The 20,953-nt window shown below is 41.4% G+C and overlaps 1 protein-coding gene across 1 annotated transcript in view; it reads right to left on the reverse strand.

Moving 5' to 3' along the window:
- Positions 1 to 11,096: 11,096 nt before the first annotated feature.
- Positions 11,097 to 20,953, reverse strand: part of U2SURP (U2 snRNP-associated SURP domain containing) — a gene marked incomplete at its 5' end in the record, with an annotated part of 28,998 nt that continues 19,141 nt past the window's right edge. Inside the window, 4 exons of the mRNA XM_009077639.1 lie at positions 11,097 to 11,607; positions 12,883 to 13,059; positions 13,852 to 13,970; positions 16,116 to 16,226. Coding sequence (XP_009075887.1) covers positions 11,469 to 11,607; positions 12,883 to 13,059; positions 13,852 to 13,970; positions 16,116 to 16,226 — 546 coding nt within the window. The remainder of the gene's footprint in view (positions 11,608 to 12,882; positions 13,060 to 13,851; positions 13,971 to 16,115; positions 16,227 to 20,953) is intronic.

A 20,953-nucleotide genomic window follows, 5' to 3' on the forward strand; every position in this document is an offset into this window, starting at 1 on the left:
GCGGGGACAAGCCGCGCTCCGCCCCGTCCATCCCAACAAGGATGTTCTCTCTTAAGGTAGTAAAGCTTCCCGGTAAAGCTTAAGGGATGCTGAGAAATTCCAGAAGAATTTAGCCACTGTCTCTTAATCGTTGATTTCTTCCCTCCCCCCCCGTGCTTTCACAACCAACACAGGTTGGATGTTGGGATGGGTGGTATAGAGGTGATGCTCCAACAGATGGGTTTAGAGTCGTTGGATAAAATAGAAAGTCATCTGGGATATGTCTTGCCTGGGAGAGTGCTGGTTGAAAAAAGGCAAGGAAAGAGGATAACAGGGTGAAGGAGGTAAATGGGTAAGCAATCTTTCTATTTCTGTAGTTCTCCTAAATTTCTTACAGGGGTGTTAACAAGCAAACTGCCGCTGTGCTGCCATCCAGCCCAGCTGAGCTTTGTGGCTGCCCAGGGAGGAGTGGAACTGTCGTGCTGGGGATTTTTCCCTTCTCTTTGGGGCTTTTCCAGAGAGTCACCCCAGTCTGAGACACCAGTGCCACTCACAGCCACTGACCCACCCGAGGTGCAGCGATCCAACCACACAGGACACATCAGGAGAATCATTTCACAGCAGTAGACAAGTCATGCAGTAGCAGTATTAAAATATTACAGTGATTTCTCATATAGAAGTAACTTGTTAACAACAGAATTTAAACAACTACTGTTTGAGAAAGGACTACTTCATCAAACACTGTGGGGAAGGTGGAAGCCACTTTTTTTTTTTTGCCTACAGCACTTTAAGGAAGCCCTTTAAAGCCACATTCTGTAAAAATTACTTGTATCTAGTTGGGAAAAAAAAAAAAAAAAGCCAGGAAGTTTAAACCTGATGAGCTTCAAACAATTGACCTGTAACTTTTGAGTCATAGTAGATAATGAAAAAGCATAAACCTCTGAAGCATTTTGCAGCATTAAATCTTGCACTTAGTTTATTCTTTAGTTCTAATCTGTGAGTTCTTCACATACAACAAGACTTCTGCTTATATCCTTTTTATGAAGGTACAGAGCAAATATTTATTTGGCCTTCTGTGGTCGCTACAGATGAAGCAACTGTCATCCAGCTGAAGCAGAAACGTTTATTTTTCACTTTGGAATGGTCTGTAATGGCATCAATTAGATGATGAATAACAACGGCAGCACTGAGAGTCTGTAGTTCATAAAGCAGCATCTCCCACCAATATTGTACTGCAGCACTAATGCAATAAAGGACAGAGACTACAGGGAGCAAAACCAATTCAGAGCAGTGAAAAATCATTAAAATACCATGAAGTTCAAATGATTCCCATCTTTCCATTTCATTTGGCTGAAGAGAGAGACAAAATTTTCTGGAAAAACCTACAATGCCAGCTCCAGTTCTTCCACAGTTTAAAATCCAGCAAGTAACAAATAAAGATAAGCAAACATGAACTGCAAGTGTAACATTGGAAATGGTAAAACTAATCAGTAAACCCAAACGTTAAAAGCTGTAATTGGATTCTGCACCTTCCCTGCTGTTGCACAGTGGTTACTTCTCTCTGAATCAGTGAGCACATGAGTGCTGCCAGCAGTGCTGCCTTCATCTAACTGCTGCACCTCCACCAGGAAAACACAGGGCCCAGCACCTCTTTAATTCAACCCACACGCTGCAAAATAGAATCTCTTTTTCAAAACTGGAGCTATGTATGTATTTATGCTCTGCAGGTGGATTCAGGTACCCATGCAGAACACAACTGCAATCAATCAGGTTCAGTGCATTGCTATATTTGATCCTCACAGAAGTTTCAGACCTGGTAGTCAAGTTATCACTTTGAGTAACTCGATATCAATGAATATTTTCAAAGTTTAGTTTATATGGAAAAGATTTATGCAGCCAACTTTCAATCCACACCAAGTTTGGAGCTTGCTTTGTTGGTTTGGGGTTTTTTTTAATCATCTACACATCTGTTGCAAAGTATTAGAGACATAGATGGCAAAGAAATGCAAAAGAAGAAAAACTGAAGTAGTAAGAGGCAGAGACAGGGTGTGAAAGAGGAACACTCTGCAGCTGAACAGATACAGCCCTTCACAAATTTCTTCAGTTACTTCAGTGTAGATTTTCCACCCTCTCTTTTACTTCATGTCAATCTAATTTAGGTTCATTCATATCACTACACTAGATCACCTGTGTCAAATAATAAAAAGTTTCCTTTCTTCAAGGAGTAAAATTCACCATTGAAAATTAAAATTCAAACCCCCAACACCTATTTCTAGCCCAGATTCACTTTTCAAACATTACATCTTGTTTCCTTGGATAGAGCAGGAAAGAATGCACCTTTCCCAGTGCAGGTAGTTATACACTCTGAACTTCAGACCTAAGCAAAGTAGTTGTATTTATTGCAGACTCTGCAGCCAGCAGTGAGGGTAAGTAACTGTGACTAAAATTCTCCAATTTAACTATGAGGGGGGAAAATATAATTTTTTTTTGCATTTAATGCTTAAATATTTTATGTAAGAGTTTAATATTTTATCTTTAGTATCTCTATTTATGAATTTTACATGTAGTATTTAGGCAACCCAAATCCTGACTGGTTGCATTTCTTCCCCCCCGCAGTGATGCTGCTCCAGCCAGAATTTTCCATGTTTCCCCCCCAACATCCCTTCATGTAAGTGATGGGGCTGCAAAAGTTTTGATCCTTACTGCAACACTTCCTGACTCAGTAATTTTTTATGCTTTTGGACCTGCCTTTCTCATGTTCACAAAGACAGAATGGGCAGAGGGTGAAGAAGCTTTATCTGAAGCCAAACATCAGCAATACTTGATCTTTAAAACTAATTGTTTTAGGGTGAAAGAGGGAGGTTTATGTCTTTAAAACAAACTGTTTTAGGGTGAAAGAGGGAGGTTTATCCTAGGTTTATACACCCAGCATGGGGTAAGTTCTGGGTGCTGATTAAATGTTACTCTATCTAGCCAAATCTATGCAGAATGAATTCCTCAAACGCTTCTCAAAGTGAGGTTCTTAAAACTAAAACACAAGTTACAGATCACAAAATGTGAACGAAGTGTATATAAAGTTGAGTAGCTCTCCCAGCTTGGAGACCTAGAATTTGTTGAAGACTGTATTTCGGTGTCACGACTACAGAGGGGTGAGAAGAAGCTGCACAGTAGCATTTCGAAGTGCAGATGTTTATGTCTTGCACCTTTCCTTTTCACACTGTGCACCACATTTAAGAGCACAGCCAAGGTGTCGATGGCAGCTGATTTCCCTCGAAACACACTTTTTAGCTAGTAGTGTCGAATCCTTCAGCAGCCATTCCATGGGTGCAGCAATCTGCCTTCTACAGTACTCATGTGCTCTGGGCTGTTCCTTCTGAACTGTGTGCAGAAGCAGTGCTGCAGAAGCAGCTGGGAGGGACTGGCATCAAAGCTGCTAGTCATGAACCAGGAATGCAAAGCCAAGTGGACAACCTCTCTGTAGCAAGCTGTTCCCCTCCCCACCCAGCTTCTCTTCTACATTCACTTCCAGTTGCACAAGTGACATTTTCAATAAACCTAATTTCAATAAATATTTATAAAATCTTGTTTGTGCAGCTGAAGGAATTCCAAGATTTTATGAATGTCCTGGGGACACTCCAGTGTCGATAAGTCTCTATTTGACTTCCATCAAAATTAGAAATCTCTTTTCATCTGTTGTGTAACTGGTTCAAATTCTAAAGGAAATTAATTCTCCTTTTCTAAGCACATACCTTTAAAACAACAGGCAACACACTGTTTCACATTGAAAGTTTCCAAAGCCTTTAGCAGGTCACATGTAAGAGCTACCTCAGCCTCACACAGTAAGGCAACTCTCAACTCCCTACAACAAACTTTTGAGCCTGGTCAACTGCTGTCCTGGCACTCTCCACCCCCATGGTGTGCAGTGCCCAGGACCCTCATGCCCCTTGACCTGGGCAATGCACCCCTGTGCTGGAGGGCTCTGCCCTCACCTCACACCTCCTGCTGCACTGCAGGGTCCTCGGGGCCTCACTCACTTCCCCAAGGACAGCAGAAGACACACAATAATGTTCCCTTGCATCAAAGCATTCAGATGATGGAGCAAAATAGCCAGTCCTCATTTGACTACAGAGTGGACAAATACCAACCCCAGGGAAGACAGTCACCAAGCCTTGCATAAAAATTCAAATACAGAGCTTTGGACAAAACAATGGGAATTCAGTTGCTCACAAAACTAATGCATGACATACTATAAATGACTGTGTAGGAAAGTTCTTGAAATTAATCCATTGCATCTCTTCAAAACTCACAGAGTAACATAAACCACTCCCTATTAACTCTTGAAAATCCTGAGGAGTTGAGAAAAAGGGACTCTCTGTCTGTAACATCATCACATTTGTACTCCAAACCACAGTGAAAGCTTCCTGCAGGCTGGCAGGAAAGGTGAGCTTCTTCCCCAGGGAAGCTGAACTGCCCCAAATCAGGCTTTATTGCAAACTTTTCTCTCTTTTTTAAAAAAAAATTATCTAGTATAGTTACTCCCTACAAAAACAGAAGATGAGAATCCACAGTCCCTCGGTTCACACAGTGGACAGAATTCAAACCCAGTCTCATGTTTTCAATTTTATAGCCAATTCTGTTCCAGAGTTTGCCCAAGGCAATGTTCTCCATTCAGTTAATCAGCAGACAGTTCTTTTCCCACAGCACATGGAAGACAAACTAAAATACCAGGATAAAAAATAAATTACCAGCAACTGAAAAGATGCAGTTTTTATGATGAAAATGACCATTACCAGCTGTAATGAAACCCCCCATACCATCATAAATTCAGAAGATTGATCTCCAGTCTCCTGAGTGTCTGTTTGCAACAGTGCAGTGTTTACTCCAGCAGTATCAAGCAGGTGAAAACATCTGGCTAAATCGTTCCTGAAACATCAGAACTGTACCTTTTTAGCACAGCTAAAACCTCATGAAAACTAGTTTCTACTCCCAGCGATGACTTCTGATTGCTTGCAGTGATTCTGAAAGTTCAATCCTGAGCACAGGCTGATGCATCTTCCACAAATCCAAACTGCATGCATGAATTCCACCCTCCTCTTCCCACGCCACCTAAATTTTATACCCAGAACACTTTGTCGTACAGAATTCTCCTCTTCTGCTAGGTTAAATCTTTCTTTGAAAGATTTCTGAGACCTTTACACAAACCCTTTCCCCTTGCTCACCTCTCTACAGGCACAGGTGCCACACACAAGCTCCAACAACCTGAGCCTCAGCCCTAGGCCCAGCCTCAGGAGCCCAAGAAGCAGAATGAGGAAACAGGCTGCACACTTGCTTGCAGGCAACAACTTAACAAGGTCTCAAAGAGCAAAACTGATGGTCTGTATTCAAGAAAAACAGCTACAGAAGTTCTCCAGTCCACACAAGTGTAAAAATAAAGCAAGGCTCAGGGATATAACAACATACCATGTTTCTGAACTCTGAGCTCCAAGTGATGGTTAGTAACTGGGACCTGTAGTCTATCCCAGATGAATACTCCAGGCTCTAACAACATCAAGAGTTCATTTCCCAGCCTTCCCCATCTTGAGGGGCATCTGAGGTCTCTTTCCTCTTTTTGGTCTTTCACGAATTGCAGAGTCTAAATTACTTTTGAGGTGTTTGCTCCTCTCAGATTTGACTGATGGGTTCAAGCATCACCGGAGGAAAGGGGAGCTGGAGCGAGGCACCAGGGTGAACAGCACACTGCTGCTGAGAGATCCCCCAGCTCATCCCATGGACCTGCCCCTCCCTGTGCCCACCCCACCTTTCCACATGGGAAACAGCCAAAGAAGCAAGGTGTGGCACTGTCCCAGCCACAGCACAGCATCACCCTGCAGCGTGACACAGCTCCCTTCCCTCTGCCTGCTGCTCCTGCAAACCATGGAAAAGCTGCTCATCAACTCCGTGTCTGAGTGGCAGTTCCAAGTGGGAGTTTTCTTTGCTCAAGAGAGAATTATACAGACAACTACACAGCGAGCAGCCCATGCCTTGCTAATGAGCTTGAGGAGCACCAAAGTCACTGCTGACAGAGGAACAGCAGCAGCCCCTACAGTGCAGCAACACAGGCAGGATCAGTGTCAACCAGCAGAAGAGTTGATGAGGCCAAGAAACTGTGCATAACAGGCACGAATGTCACTCCCTTCCAGGTTAAAAATAAAACCATTTCTGGGTATCAGCAAACTGACAATTTTATTGTCACCATGTCATCTGGAAAATTTACTGCATAAAATACAAACCCAAAAGCAACTAAGACAGAGTTCATGTGCAGCTACCATACCCTCTTTAAATAACCATAAACAGAAAACTTTCCAGCTTATGACAGAGTTACACACTAGAACATCCCTGCACGAGATTAGACATCAGGAGTGACAAATGGCACAGGCTTACCCAGGAAAACTGACTGTCCTGACAGAAGCAGGTGGAGGAAAAAACCAGTATGCAGTCATTTAAGGCTTCTGCATTCTACATGGAAAAAAAGATTTGGACAAAATTAGACTAGCATTTTCATTATGATTCTTACAAAAGTGGCTTGCAAATTGAGGAGCAGAAGCTACAGCAGCGGCACAAACCGGCAGAGCACTCAAGTCTTGCAACAGCTCATACAGCAATGAGAACAAAAAGAAATTTTCAAAATATTACTATGAGCTGTGCAGCAATGAGAACAAATTTTCAAAATATTACTATGAGCTGTTTTAATAAAATGTAAGTCTATGAACTCAACAGTCTTACTCAGAAAAGTAAACTCTGAGAGAATTTTCAGGGTTTGACTGATATCATCAGGTTTGTAATTTGATAAATCTCACGATACTGAGCAGTTGATTTTAAAAGAAGAGTAGTAAAATTCTCACCTAGATTACTCCACTGCTGCTGTCCTCAGAACTAAAATTCTCTCTTAGATTACTCCACTGCTGCTGTCCTCAGCTGTAGACAGCTCACTTTTCATCAGACCTTCATAACTGTCCTAAAATCTACATTTTTCAACCAAAAAATGCATAGAAAGTCAATCAATCTTTACTAAAAAGTCAACCATTCAAATATCCTTCAAGGCTACCTTTACCTTAGCACGGCTAAAGAGATGTATTCTCACAGTAAGTATTCAGTGTAGACCCACAATAACCAAGAAACATCCCACCCTGAGCTCCTCAAGTGGCTATATCAAAGTGCAGCAAGGCACCCACCAAGTCAGATAGAAAGTTCAGACCTTAATCCATTTACAGCAACACTACACCACTTCTAACTTGCAAGGACTGTAAATACTTGTGGAGGAAAACCCCTCAAGGAAACTGCCACAAGTGATCAAAGACAGAACAGATTGCTTTTTTTGGCTGATCTTGCTTTTCTCACCGCAAGATTCTGGGTTTTAAGTCATGTTACATGAACTCCCTCAAGACACCTTCCTCATACAGGCACAGCTCAGGCAGCAGTGTCTTTCCAACACACCAAGGGCACACCTCAAACACTGGTCAATCCTCAAGAGCCCTTCAAGGATAAAATTGGATTTTCCATTTTAGGACTCCATCAGGCAGTACCCACGCCAGAGCAGAGGTCTGATACAATTTTTAGTTTCAGCTATAAAATCTGCCTCAGAAAGTTACTAAATAAAACCAGCACAAATTTGAAAACTATCTCAATGATGGGGATAATCATAAGGTCGTGATTGAAAAAGCACAGGAGCAGTTTTACACGCAGAAAACCACAATGAATACACTAATCCAGCAACTTGAAAGGGTTCACATGTGCTTAGGCAGAGCTGCTATACTGGCACAGAGGGTGAAATGTAAATGCAGGAAACAGGAGGACACTCAGTGCCACTGGGACAGACGGACTCACATTAGCAATAGTTGCAGTTCTAAATATATGCTTTGAAAAACGTAATTTGTTACCCTTGTTCCTAAATGGTTTAATTCCTACACTACAAAACCTGCAAAAGGGAAGTGGGGGGAGAACACACACACAGTGCCTAGTGCCCACATAGTGCCCTGACATTGACTTTCAGAAACCAACTCTTCCTCAGATAGCATTACAAAAATATATGCAGCTGGCGTGGTCAGAGGAAGTCAGAGTTTACAAAAGGCAGTTCAAGTGTAAACACTTCTGTAAGACTGGTAAGGAAATATTTTAACTGTTGGAAGGAGACTCTATGCACCGAGCAGCTTTTCTGCAGAGACAGGCTGAACCCCTTGAGGGGACACTCACAGGGGCCATGACTGGCTCAGAAGAAAAGTGACCAATCTGCAACTGCATACCTAGGTGGCCTTGGCATAGACACTGGAATGTCCTGGCATGCAGGGAGGCTTCACCAAAACATACCCCAACGACAGCCTCTAGCACCTATCTGGGAACATACCAAGGATGTTCTTTCCAAGGTGACCCTACACCAAGCTGGGCCTCAACAGCTGCTGTTTGAGGCTGCAGGAGGGTTCTCAGCCGTGCTGGAACTTGGCTGTCACAAGTAACACTCAGTTTCTCTGCTTTGGATAAACCTAAACGCTACGATTAAAGTCAAAGTTCTGTCCTGCACAGTATAAAGCACGTGGCTGTAGACACTCCTGTGTGCATGAATCCTCACCTCTGATACCATCCATAAGGCAGGGCAGGAGAGGGCAGAGAAACCCAGTACCCACTCATGCCTCCTCCCTCCCAGAGGGAAGGGCTGGATGCTCACAGACTGAGGGCTCTCAGAGGAGAATGGGTTCTCTCTTCCTCTACCACCACGGAAAGCACTGGGAGACACTGGACCACACCTTGCCAAGTCAGAGCTTCATTTCATAAGGATTCACCTGAATGAAACTTCCTGACTGCCAGGGTCAATATCTACATTACCCCTTCACCATTTTGCCCCAAAAGGCTGCAGAAACACGAGGCACACAGTAATGGCACACTGAGACTATCCTTTGTCACAGCAACATGACCTAAAGAAAAACAAGTTTCACAAGCAGCATAATTTTCAGTCTTCAATATTAATTTGCATCTTTTACACAAGATTTCTTAGTGTATTCTGTCTCCTTCCCACTCTGCTTCGCAGAAAAGCCAAGCTATAAACAAAACTATAAAAGCAGGGGAGAAATTAAAGGTGTAAGAAGGATCAAAAGATGTTCTTTTCTACAGGACAGAAAAACAAGCATCCAGTTAAGGATACAGACTCTCAATTGCTCTTAGGACACTATTAGGTAAGAAACAGCTGCTCTAGGAGTTCAGGATAGGAAGTGAAGAACAAGAGGTATTTAGAGGATACTGAAAAAGGTGTTGCGTAATAAAGCAGTTACAGAATAGTCTAATGGCTATGCTCCTTTAGCTCTGTAGCTACTTGGCTCAAGCTTTTTATAATCACTGATGAGAATTTTATAAAAGCTGAAATAAAAATTAATTATTGAGAAGTACCTGAAATGCTAAGTGATTTTCTACCCTGAGGCCTTTAGCTATTAAATTAAATATACAATTTATTCTGCAGACAGAATATTCCTGTGGCAAACCATCTTTAGTGTCACTTGACCCAGAACATCGACATTTATCACTCCTCCACTTAGGAACAGCTACAAGATAAAAGTAATAAAGAAGTTAATTGGATCTGAAGTGATCATCTTCCCCCTGTGCAGTCAGGATTCTCCCTGTTCCCAACTGATTTTAGTACCTACTTTTTGCTCCAGAAAACCTCATCTAGTCTGTGCCAGGTGTCAATACACAGCATTTAAGAACAAAAATAAACTGGTTTCTAGTAGTTTAGCTACAAATCTGTGCATCGAAACACCTTGTGTTACAGGGAAAAGAAAAATATAAACTACGAACTCTGTGCTTTTCTAAACAGATTCTTTATAATGCAATATAAACAGGTAAAAGGTGTGTCCTTCTCTCATTATCAATGCATCTACTGAATCCTCACCCTAAGAAAGTCTTTACAGTACACATGCATTCCCCATATCTTCAGTGCTCCAGATCATCTCAGTTCTCACCAGCAAAGAGAATTCTCCACTAAATTCTCACATTTGCAACAATATAAGTAATCTTATAACAAAGTCTCCCATCAGGAAAAAAAAAAAAAAAACCAAAAAATATCTTTTTTTTTTAAAATTAAATACTCATGCTTTCCAAAAGACCTTTTAGATCCTCCTGCTGGAAGTGATGCCAGTTGAGCTATTGAGATGCACACCAGGTGATTTTCCCCAGCAGCAGGTTAGACAGCCCTGGCAGCACAAAGCCTGTGCACACTGTGCCTGCAGCCAGGCACAGCTCTGCCTTCCACAAACAGTTCACAAGAGGCCAAGATCCCTTTTCATTTGATGTTTTTATTACAATCTCCCCACACCTCCAGGTATAAACACTGAGCCCTCCCTGTTTCTCATCCCTCCCCTCTCCCACCCACTGAGAGTTTGCATGGTAAGAGACCAAGGTGAAGCAATTTGAAGCCACATCAATGCCTAACACACAGAACAGGTTTGGAGAAGAGAAAGCCTAACATGAAGAAAAAAAACAAGTTCAACAGCCTCTTGATTAAAAAATATGAATAAATAAAACACGTAGTAAAAAATACTCATTTTTCCTGTTCTGAAGAGCTGCCACAGCAGAGGAACAGGTTCAGTAACACAATGTAAACGCTGTCCTTTTGGAGTAAAACTCAGCTTTGCAAAACAGGAGTATGCTGTGGGTTGCAATTACTGTACCCCTAGCCAAGGAGTCAGAGCCTCAGGCTCACTGTTCCCCATGTGTGCCACGACACAGCTGGTCACTGAGCCAGCAGCTCTGTGCACACACCTGGTGTGTCTGCAGAGACCTTGCTTCACCCAGAAACACTGCCCTGCTGGCACCAACACTCCCTGCAGCCAAAGTGCACAACCAGGAAGCCAAGAGGTCTTGGGAAAGCTTCTCAGGGTAGGTACCAGACTGCTAACTGCTCTTACAGCACAATCCCATCCACTGGACTCAGGAGGTGCTTCTATCTGGATAGTCCCAGCAGCAAAAACAGGAACAGAACTGTCACCACAGCCAGAGATCCAAGCAGAAAGGCTGTCTGAAATACACAGCACTTCCAAACAAACTGTGCATTCCCTCCCAGGTCTGTATCACCATGGGGCAAAAAAACAACGGCGTCGTTTTCTGTTCAGATTTTATTTGAAATCTAATTCAAATTGTCAAAGCTACAAAAAGGGGGAACGTTTGAGTTATTTCTCCTATGTCACAACATTCTAAAACAAAATATCACTACTGCCAGCAGATCAGTTACACACAGTTCTGATGAAACTTCTAAACACAAAAATGTTTGTTTTGGGAAATAGTCACAATGAGGATATTTTGTACAATATAAAACAATGACAGGTCTACAGATGCTGATACTCATGAGAATACACGTGCATTCACAAAAATCATCAGGAATGCTTCTTTGTTTTTTAACAGACTGTTCAGGCACAAAAACAAAACCGCATTTCCAGTAAGTGACAGCATCATAAAAAATATTAACATTGTCAGTGTTTGCTCTTCTTTGACTTCTTGTGAGATCTGTGAGGAGAACGGGACTGGGACCTGGATTTTTTCCCTGACTTTTTAGGGGATCTGGATCGTGATCTTCTTGATCTTTTGGGTGTCCTGGAACCAGATGGTGACCTGCAACAAAAGCAAAGTCTTATGTTAAATGCTAATTAATAACAGACCTTTGCCTGCAGTCATCTGGCACTCATTTATGGAGCCAAACAAGGCAGAAAATAGTTTTCCCTACTAAGGGGAAGTAACAGGACAATACCTTAACTTTTGAGAAAAAGGCAGCTTTTGCATTATAAGGTTTTTATAGTATTTTGGGCTTAACTTCAGTGCTTAGAACCCACAAGAAAAATAACACCAACTCATGTCCTTAAATCAACATCAGGAATTCACAGCCTCCCACGTATGCCTCAACCACCTTTGGCTCCTGTATGCACTGCAGCCTGTGTTCACAAATAGATGAAACCTTATGCAAAACTGTGTTACAGTGAAAGACTTCTGATTCTCATCAAACCTGTTCAGTTTGTGACATAACCCCACCAAAAAAGAATGGACACTGGATAAACCTACTGTGACCTAACCCACACCTAATACACTGATCTAATGCAATCAAAAGTGAATCACCATCGTATTAGCTGTAAAAAAAAGTAATTCAAATACTTTTCTACTTCTATTTGAAATCCTTACTTAGGTAAGCACAAAAATCTGCTTCTTGTGAACATGCACTGTAATTTTCTCAACAGCATCACAGGAATTTTCCTCAGCATGACTGAGGAGTTTTATATCAATAAGATATTCCACACCTCTAAAAGAAGTGGAGCTGAACTTTTGAGTTTCCTGTTACAGCAGCATCAACACAACAGTAACATTTCACCTCAAGTTTAACATTAACTGGAGACAAATATTTGTGTCAGACTAGAGATTAGGAAATACCTAGTTCAGAAACAAAACTGAACTGTATCTCGATTTCTTTTTTCATTTAAAAAAACAACCTATGGGAGAGAGGAGCTTCATGGAAGCTAATCACCAGGGAGAGCCTGCAGGCTCACTGTAATCTTAGAGGTTCTAGAGAAGAGCTAAAGAAATTTCAGAAGGGCTACAGAAGATTTGTCCCTTGAAAATCAAAAGCTAAGAAAGCAGCAAGGTACTCTGGATTAAAGCAGCATTTATAAGCACTATAAGTAAATGCAAACAAAAAACGGAGTAAGGAGTGTTGGGCTATGGAGGCTGTAAACACTTCAGCCCCCAATGTCCAAAGACACCACTGAGGAACACGGAGGACAGTGCACTATGAGAGAAAGGACTCGTGTACCCAACGGGCTCTGCTGAAAAACAGGCACACACCAAAGCCAACCCCAACACACCCATGCACTTCCAGAAATAGAGAAGATACCAGCTTACCTTTTGCCTTTTTTACTGACATCTCGGGGGGAATCTTTGTGTGACGACCGGGAACGTGAGCTCTCCTTGTGGGAGCGCTCGGAGCGCTCGGAGCGCTCGGATTTGGGCGAGGGAGACTTGGCTCTCCTGCTGCCGCTGCTGCGCGAGGGGCTGGGGGAAGCACTGTGCCTTCTTTTCCTTTGCAAAGAGAGCAGGAACAGGCATGTCCACACACACACAAGTGAAAATGCATATTAAGAAATTATTCCCTTCTGTAGCTATTTTCTTTTGCCAATGTAACATTAGACCCTTTGAAGTCACTGGATGCAGTCAGCATTTATCATTATTTAAAAAAATAAAAAGCATGTGCAACAGATTTTCTCTGGTTGAAAAAAATTCAGGACCTGAGTCATCTCACAATGTAAAAACATTCTGCCATAGCTTCCTGAGAAGTGAGGCATTTTCCCCTCCCTACACTTAAAGCCAGGGCAGAGTTTGGCTATACAAGCATTAGAAGATCAGAGTGTACAATCAACTACACTAAAACCAGATTTCCAGAAGGATTTTCACTATGAGGTGAGTAACATTTAAACTACCACAGATCATTTGTGGTATGTCCTCAGTAGAGTTTCTTGACTGATGCTCTGAGGCAAATCACTGCTACAAGAGAGTTAACAGACCCTGTTTTCAACGAGTCACCCCCTGACCACGTTTCCTCAGGGCATAAATGAGCAAAAAGTGGATTCTGTTCCAAAGGGTACAGCACCTCACACGGGGCAGAATAAAAAGGGACAATTCCTTTAAAATCTGGAAGCATGTTTTAATAGCCCAAGTGTGGATTTTGTTGGTGGGTGGGTTTTTTGTTCGGGTGATTCTGTGTTTTCCTTTCAAGTAAGATGTGAGATACAAGGTAATTGCAAGGCTGTCACTGCATACAAGGTGACCCTGAGGTTTTTCCTCCCATCCATTTTACTCCAAGGAAAGCCATACCTCTCTTTTCGTGTTGGTGTACATTCCTCCTTTTCCTTCTTATCTTTGGACCTGGTGTCAGACTTTTCCTTGTCCTTTTTGTCTCTGTCCCGTTCTCTTTCCATCTCTTTTTCCTTTTCCTAAATTATCAAAAGCATTCATGATTTCAGAGGAGGTATGACTAATTATCAAAGACAATCAAGCTAGTCACAAACGGCATAAAAGCACTGATGGAACACAGCACTTGGTCTGAACTAATGGTCAGACTAAATTAAACATGAAAGAACACCAGGAACCTCTTCCCATTTAAAGCATATGCATTCGCCCTCGTTAATCCAGATCTCTTCCCACTTAAAACATATGCATTCGCCCTCGTTAATCCAGACTGAAATTGAGATAATCTCATAATTACAAGATATTTAAAGACAAAGCAAAAATACAAACAAGGTTCTGCAATAACATCTACTCTGTCAAAAACATTTTGAAAGAAAACATGTACCGTGAGCACACCTAGTCTGTCAAATAGAAGATTAATTACACAAAAACAATCCTGAACCTTCAGCAACTCTGAGCAGAGACCAAGAGATGTGATTTTCAGTACTGACATCAAAAATATTCCTTCCATGCCAAAAAATGAACAGATATTCCCTGCATGCCCCATCAAGAAGATAAAGAAGGGTTGATTTAGCTAAATGAAAGAAAGGGGGGAGGGGAAAAAAAGAAACAAAACCAGTAGACAGAGGGCAGATAACCCAAGTGCAGCAAATAGCAGGACAGATGTGCTGATGTATTCTCACATTCTCTTTACATGGAAGACTCAAAAGTAAAATTTTGAAGTGTCCCTTAGCATTATCCCTACTATTGCACACTCCTGTTAGCTACAACTAAAATCACTGGGCTCTTCTGATGTGCCTAGCTGGTTTGAGACCGTAACTATTTCATCCTGATACAAGCATAAATAAATTCTAAATAGCTCTGAGTTCCCAATCCTACAAGGCAATTCACTCTTGGAAAACTTACTATAAATTAGACAAAACCCAATGACCAACCATCAAGTTCATGGGAAATGTAATCAGAACCAGTATTACATTTTTACTAACATTAAAGCAAAAGATAAAGTTACTCCCTTCACAACAGGGCTATTATTGTTTTAGAGAACTGTTATAATTAAATATTTCTTAACTATCTATTACTTTCATCATTGAAAGAGGTAAGTATTAAAAACCTAAAACATTGCCAGCTGGCATCTAAAAATTTATCAGGATTACAATTTCTGTTTGAATAAGTTATTGTCTCACTAAACATTCTGTGCTTACTGTGCAAATCAATTCTTCTGCAGAAAACCCTGAGGAAGTTTTAGGATACAATTACATTTATAGGGAAAGTTACTTATAAAAATTAGAGTCTTAACTGCTAACATCATCCTCCAATGTGTACACTTCCTTCAGGACTCAGCTTGCCTGATTTTTACAAGTGTCTTTCTTCAAGGTACTGTGCAGAATTACTTTAGTGAATTAGTCAGATATTGAGCACCAAACAATGCAAAGCACAAGTGACAGACAAACACCTGGTTGAAACTCCTGATTTGTAATTAGCTTCCAAGAAAGTGCACGGGTACCTAATTTTATCTCTGATCTGTCAGGCTGCGAAACCAGATTAGAAAAGCAACTGTCACTTACCCTCTCTCACTAATCACATTGCACAACGAGGTTATATGTTCTTCTGTTGTGTTTCAAAGACTTGAGATCACATGATACTACATACATGACACTGATATTTAAAGCCACTCTGACCTCAGAATCCAGAGAGGACTACTAAAAATTAGAGTGGTACACAATTAGTCAAATTTGGGTGAATGCATGAGCTGGAATTATCCAGGAAACTTAGACATTGGAGGATCAGGAGTGTTGCTGAATACTATTCTTTCTCTTCCTTGAGAAGCCTTTATCACAACAGATAATTACCAAGACCAAAAGTCTGATGAACACCTTCAGCTGAGAGCTCTCCCTTTCCCACACCTAACAGTTTGCTTCATGCAGTAGATCCAGAAGTGATCCCTTTAAGGTTTCAGTACACTCTGTGGTACCAAACTGTGCAGCATTCTGATTAAACAGGGAGATCCCAGGCATTCTGCAGAAAGCACTTGGACTTAAACATGCAGTTTGACATTACAGTAATATTTTAACAAGAACCATGTGTTGTGACACTTAATGCCACCTTACATTTGACAAACTCAATAAAAGCCTGTCACAGAATCAGAGCCAAACATAAAGAGCAGTTCTTACCCTCTGGAGCAGCTTGTCTCTATAGTGTTCAACCTGTTCCTGAAAACTCTGGCCTGGTTTCTTGGGTCTTTTCCCAGACTCTAACTCATCCTGAAACTTCATCACCTTAAGCTGTAAAAATAATACTGACCATTAGGTTATTGGACTTATTATTTTCCAGTTAAACAGGTGGCTGAAAATGAAACTTCCATGATTTATAATCTGTGTTCTTCATTCTTTCTCTACGAGCTCGTGCACAAAGAGATACTAAATTGATTTAAACTGGATCAAAGTACCAACACCGCAGACACCTGCAGCTGTTTGCAGACAGGGTAAGAACTAAAAATAGAGGGATATTTTTCCGTTATTCTACTAAATTCTGGTCCCATCATTAGAACCCTGTGCCCTTGTACTTCTTAGATCATTATCTGGTTTCTTCTTTCAAATTAAATCATTTACTGCAGGTGTCAATATGTTGTTTCAAGTTCTCTTGTCTACTCCAGGTTTTCCTTCAGAAACTGCCTCTTTTCCATTTAACCCTAAATGTTAAAACCAAATGACTGACATAATTAGGACATAAAAAAAATGCTTCTCCTCTCCAAGGCAGTCACAGTGAGTGATTTGAAAGAACTGATTTTTACTAATATGAGACAGTTTCATGTGCTATCGAGCTTAGCAACAAAATTCGGTTCACAAGTGCTGCTAAATGTAACACTAAATTTACTGTAATATCCTCAATGGAGTCCTAAAGTTAAGCAGATGTCAGAATTTTTCCATGTTTTTTTTTTTTGGTTGGTTGGTTTCTTTGTGTGTGGGGATTGGTTTCAGTTTTTATTCAGTCTTTGTGTGGGGGGATTGGTTTCAGTTTTTATTCAGTCTAGATGCACTAAAACCTTTCTCCAAGTTGATTCACATCACGAAACTTCACTCACATCTCTGAACATTTGTCAGTTCTTTATTCCTAGTGACACAGCCTTGTATAAATAATGCCTCAATCTTTTTGGAGGAGGAGGTGTCTCTTCTGGGGTGGGGAGGAGCTTGGTTGTATTTGTCAGCCCTTTTCCAAACATTTATGTTCTGACCCTCTGCATTTCCTGTTTCAATACCGATCTGCAGTCATATATATGAGTAATTTTTCCAGTGCTTCAGGTTTTGTTTTCAGCAAACACACAAAATTGCTTTCCCTTTAGAAATATTTAACACTTCTACACTGAAAACACACAAAGGTAAAGACTTTGCAACTGTGCTCATTTTCATTATCTGAAAAGATTCTTATTCTCCAGGTCCTCAAATCCTCAATATGCTGCAGGCATGGCATCAGACACTAAAGGGTTTTTAAAACAAAACAAACAAAACAACAAAGCCCCCTCCCAAATCCCCTAAACCCAAACCAACCAAAAACCCTAAACCCCCATCCTGATGAGATTTTATTTCTTTCTATTTTTAGCTAATGAAGCTGTGACCCTGTGTCTATTTAACCACATTCTGACAGCAAGGAAGTCTACAGCCCAAAGGAACCTGAAACGAAAATAAATATCAATCCAAACAACAAGCTGTGCTTGACTTAATAAGCTAAACTGGATGCAAAAAAATGCTGCTGTGCACAGTACACAATCCACTGCTGGCATGACATATAGAAAATGGCAAGAGGAACTATTTGCACGTAATTTCTCCAGTAGCTGTGGGTGGAGGGCTGAAGGTGGTCATTAGTAAGTGCCTAAAAGAAGAGAGAAAACAGAAAAAGCCTATACTAAATAACTCCTCATTCAACACCTCCCCAGACTCCAACTATGGTAAGATCACATGGTTTCCTGAGTCAGCTGTGGTTTTCACAGACCAATCTCCCCCACAGACTCAGTACCTCCCTCTGAACCCATGTAAACTGACTCCGTTTAGAAGGATGCTGTGGGCAGAGAAAATCAGCTCTAGTACATTCCCTGGAAAAGGTGACTAAGTCCAACAAAATTCTGAGATGGTATCAACAGCTCACTACAGAAAGACCAAGCTCTTCCACTTCCCTTTATTCCTGCACTCCAAGGACAGGGTTCCCCTTGCAGCAGCTGCAGTGCCTGGCTGAGCCATCCATAAACCAGATCAATTCCTCATCCCAGCAGAAGCCCAACACCCCACCTTCAATTCTTCCCCCCATGAGTGAGAGGGATGGGGTCAGGGGATGCATGAGCAAGTGCCAGAGCTCACCCAGCAGAGGTGAGCAGTTAGATTAGACCAGCTCATCCTATGCCTTCATGTGTAGAGGCTTCAGTTATTTGCTCTAATATATCAATACTGTAACTATGTTTTAAAATAAAGGAATTGCTTAGGTCCCAAAGTCCAGAAAGGAATTCTCTAAAGAATCAGACCACTCAGAATTACTATATGAACTTAGACACTTGGTTATCTCCCTTCACCATTTCATTATTCATCATGTCCTGGCCTTCTTACTGGGTAAGAACAGTCTTCTTACCCTCTTTTCATGCAGAGTTCATGATGCTCCTATTCCTATTGTACAGTTCCAGATACTCCTCCAGCAGAAGGAGGTCCTTAAAATTTTGGCTTATCTAATCATCTAATCGATGAAGAATGTCAACATTTCACTTTGTAAACCTGCTTTTAGAAAGAACTAATATGTTTCATTGCATTGGTTATTCTTTAACCATTCCTGTCCAACAGACAGGAACTATTAAGTCTGTTCATCCTTAGGAACAGATACATGGACTTTCATCTGGGCTATCTCTGAAGTCAGTAACATGCATGATAAAATGGAAGGGGAAAATCTTTCAAAACCCTGTGCCAAAACATTGCAATACTAATTCCTAAGACACAGCAGCCTCCCACAGGAGAGAGTTTACAGTCTTCAGAGACTGCAGTGCAGAAGTGTCAGATATCACTGGAGTTCCTGTGAGCAATCCCTGCTAAATGCTCCAGTGCAAGGATTGCATGTCTCAGTAACATGAGGAGGTCTCTCTCGTAAGTTCAAGACGAACAGCTCTGCCACATGCCTCCTGTCTGTTGGTTCTCATCTTGAAACTTCCTCCCTGCTCTGCTAAGAAGTCATTTCAACAGAATTTAAAAGGTTCAGCCTTCCCTACAAGTTGAGGCCTTGCTTACAGACCTCCCAAGAAGCTTAGCGAGCTGAAGTAAAGGGGAACATCTTGCTACCAGGGCCCAGGGAAACCACAGACTGCTACAAACTGAAGCCCTGCCCTGTTTTTTGTATTTTGACACTAAGAGGTGTGCTGTGGTTAGCCTCCCTTGCTTAAAATCAAACTGTTTTCAAAAACTGTTCTTGGTTTTCTAGTCCTGTGCTCATCCTGTCTGAGTCCATACACAGGTGCTGCAGTGGAGAAAGGTTTTCACAAGAGATGACACTCCACAGTGACACAGCCTCAGAACTTAGGTGGCCAGGTTCAAGCATAACTGATCTGAGGTAAATTAGCTTCATACTACATATTAGGATTGACTGGGAAGGTTATCACCAGATACTTGATGAAAAATATTAATTTCTGCTTGATAAATAATGGCACTCAAATGTAGCCTGATTACAGACAGGACAGACATCCAAGAAGACCAAAGTGTTTCGGTTTTCCTTAAAACAGTACAGCCCCAACAAATGGCTGTCAGAAGTCCTAGGCTTTGTTGAAAGCAGGACAAAACACTTGTTGAAAGCTGGATTTTTCCAGTGAGTCTATGAGCAGCAGAGGTTTTGCAGCAACAATATTATCAGCAACAGATGACAGATACTGATGTACACACATGAAATAGCTCTGCTGCTGTCACAGCCCTCTGGCATGCTCAATCACACTCACAGGTTGCCAAGTGTCCAGGAGCTAAGCAATTCCTCACTTCAGTCTTTGTGTAAAACAGAAACAGATTCAAAGATTTAAAATAGAACCGAATCTGCTGAATAGTCATCATCTAGTAAGGAACAACTGCTATAAATAGTGAAACTATTGATCAAGCAAGAGCCAATTTGTCTCATCTGTTTTTATTAAGCCACAATAAGTAAGTCATTTAATAGGGTATGATTTGCCACTTTGCAGTAGCCTCAAATGAGCCACATACAGAAACCTCCACAGGCTGTAAAGACCAAAGGGTTATATTGTTCCAGTGATGATTACAAGCCTCAGATGACTCCTATGACCTGACAAACAGACCAAACACTCACATATTCTGCACACTAAGCACCATAACCCAGAGAAAGAAATAATGGAAACTGTATGGAACTCCAGTTTCCTGACAAAGGTATCACCTTTCCTTTGAGACACCGGAAAAATTCTTTGGCTCTTAGTGAAAAAATAAACTGGACCTCAAATACCAGGACACGTTCCGAAGCAGGGTCTGTTTGGTGTGGAGTATCTCTGTTTGCACACTGGGCAGTGGGTACTGACAGGGCACAGACAGTCTAACATATTCCAGCCTGGCATCTCCTGAACTCAGTGGTACAGAGCAGAAAGGCTGAACAGCAAGACTGAAGACCATCAGTCTTCTACCTCAATCAAACTCTACTTTGAGGTCTCAGGTGGCTAACACAAAGGTAAGCAAAGGCAGCTACTAAAGAGACTAAAATCCTGTTTGACCCTTTGGGATTTCTGAAGAGTCTACCTCCTGCTGCAGATGAAGCCTGCACTGTGCTTTTGCGTTTGGAGCAGGATGTTAAAAAATCTCGTGCAGCAAGGTGGAGATGGAAGTAAAGAGGACAATGCTGCTTTATTTTATCTGTGAGTTTTTGCACGCTGAGGGAACAAGCTTAATAAACAATTTAAACGATAAAATTCCCATTTTTCTAAGACTTCTCAGCACTGAGGTCTCTTCACAAACAGGAATACACCTTTCTTTTACATGTCCTGGGGTGAAGGGTA

The sequence above is a fragment of the Acanthisitta chloris genome, unplaced genomic scaffold (genome assembly GCF_000695815.1).
Source record: "Acanthisitta chloris isolate BGI_N310 unplaced genomic scaffold, ASM69581v1 scaffold28496, whole genome shotgun sequence".
NCBI classification, from domain to species: domain Eukaryota; kingdom Metazoa; phylum Chordata; class Aves; order Passeriformes; family Acanthisittidae; genus Acanthisitta; species Acanthisitta chloris.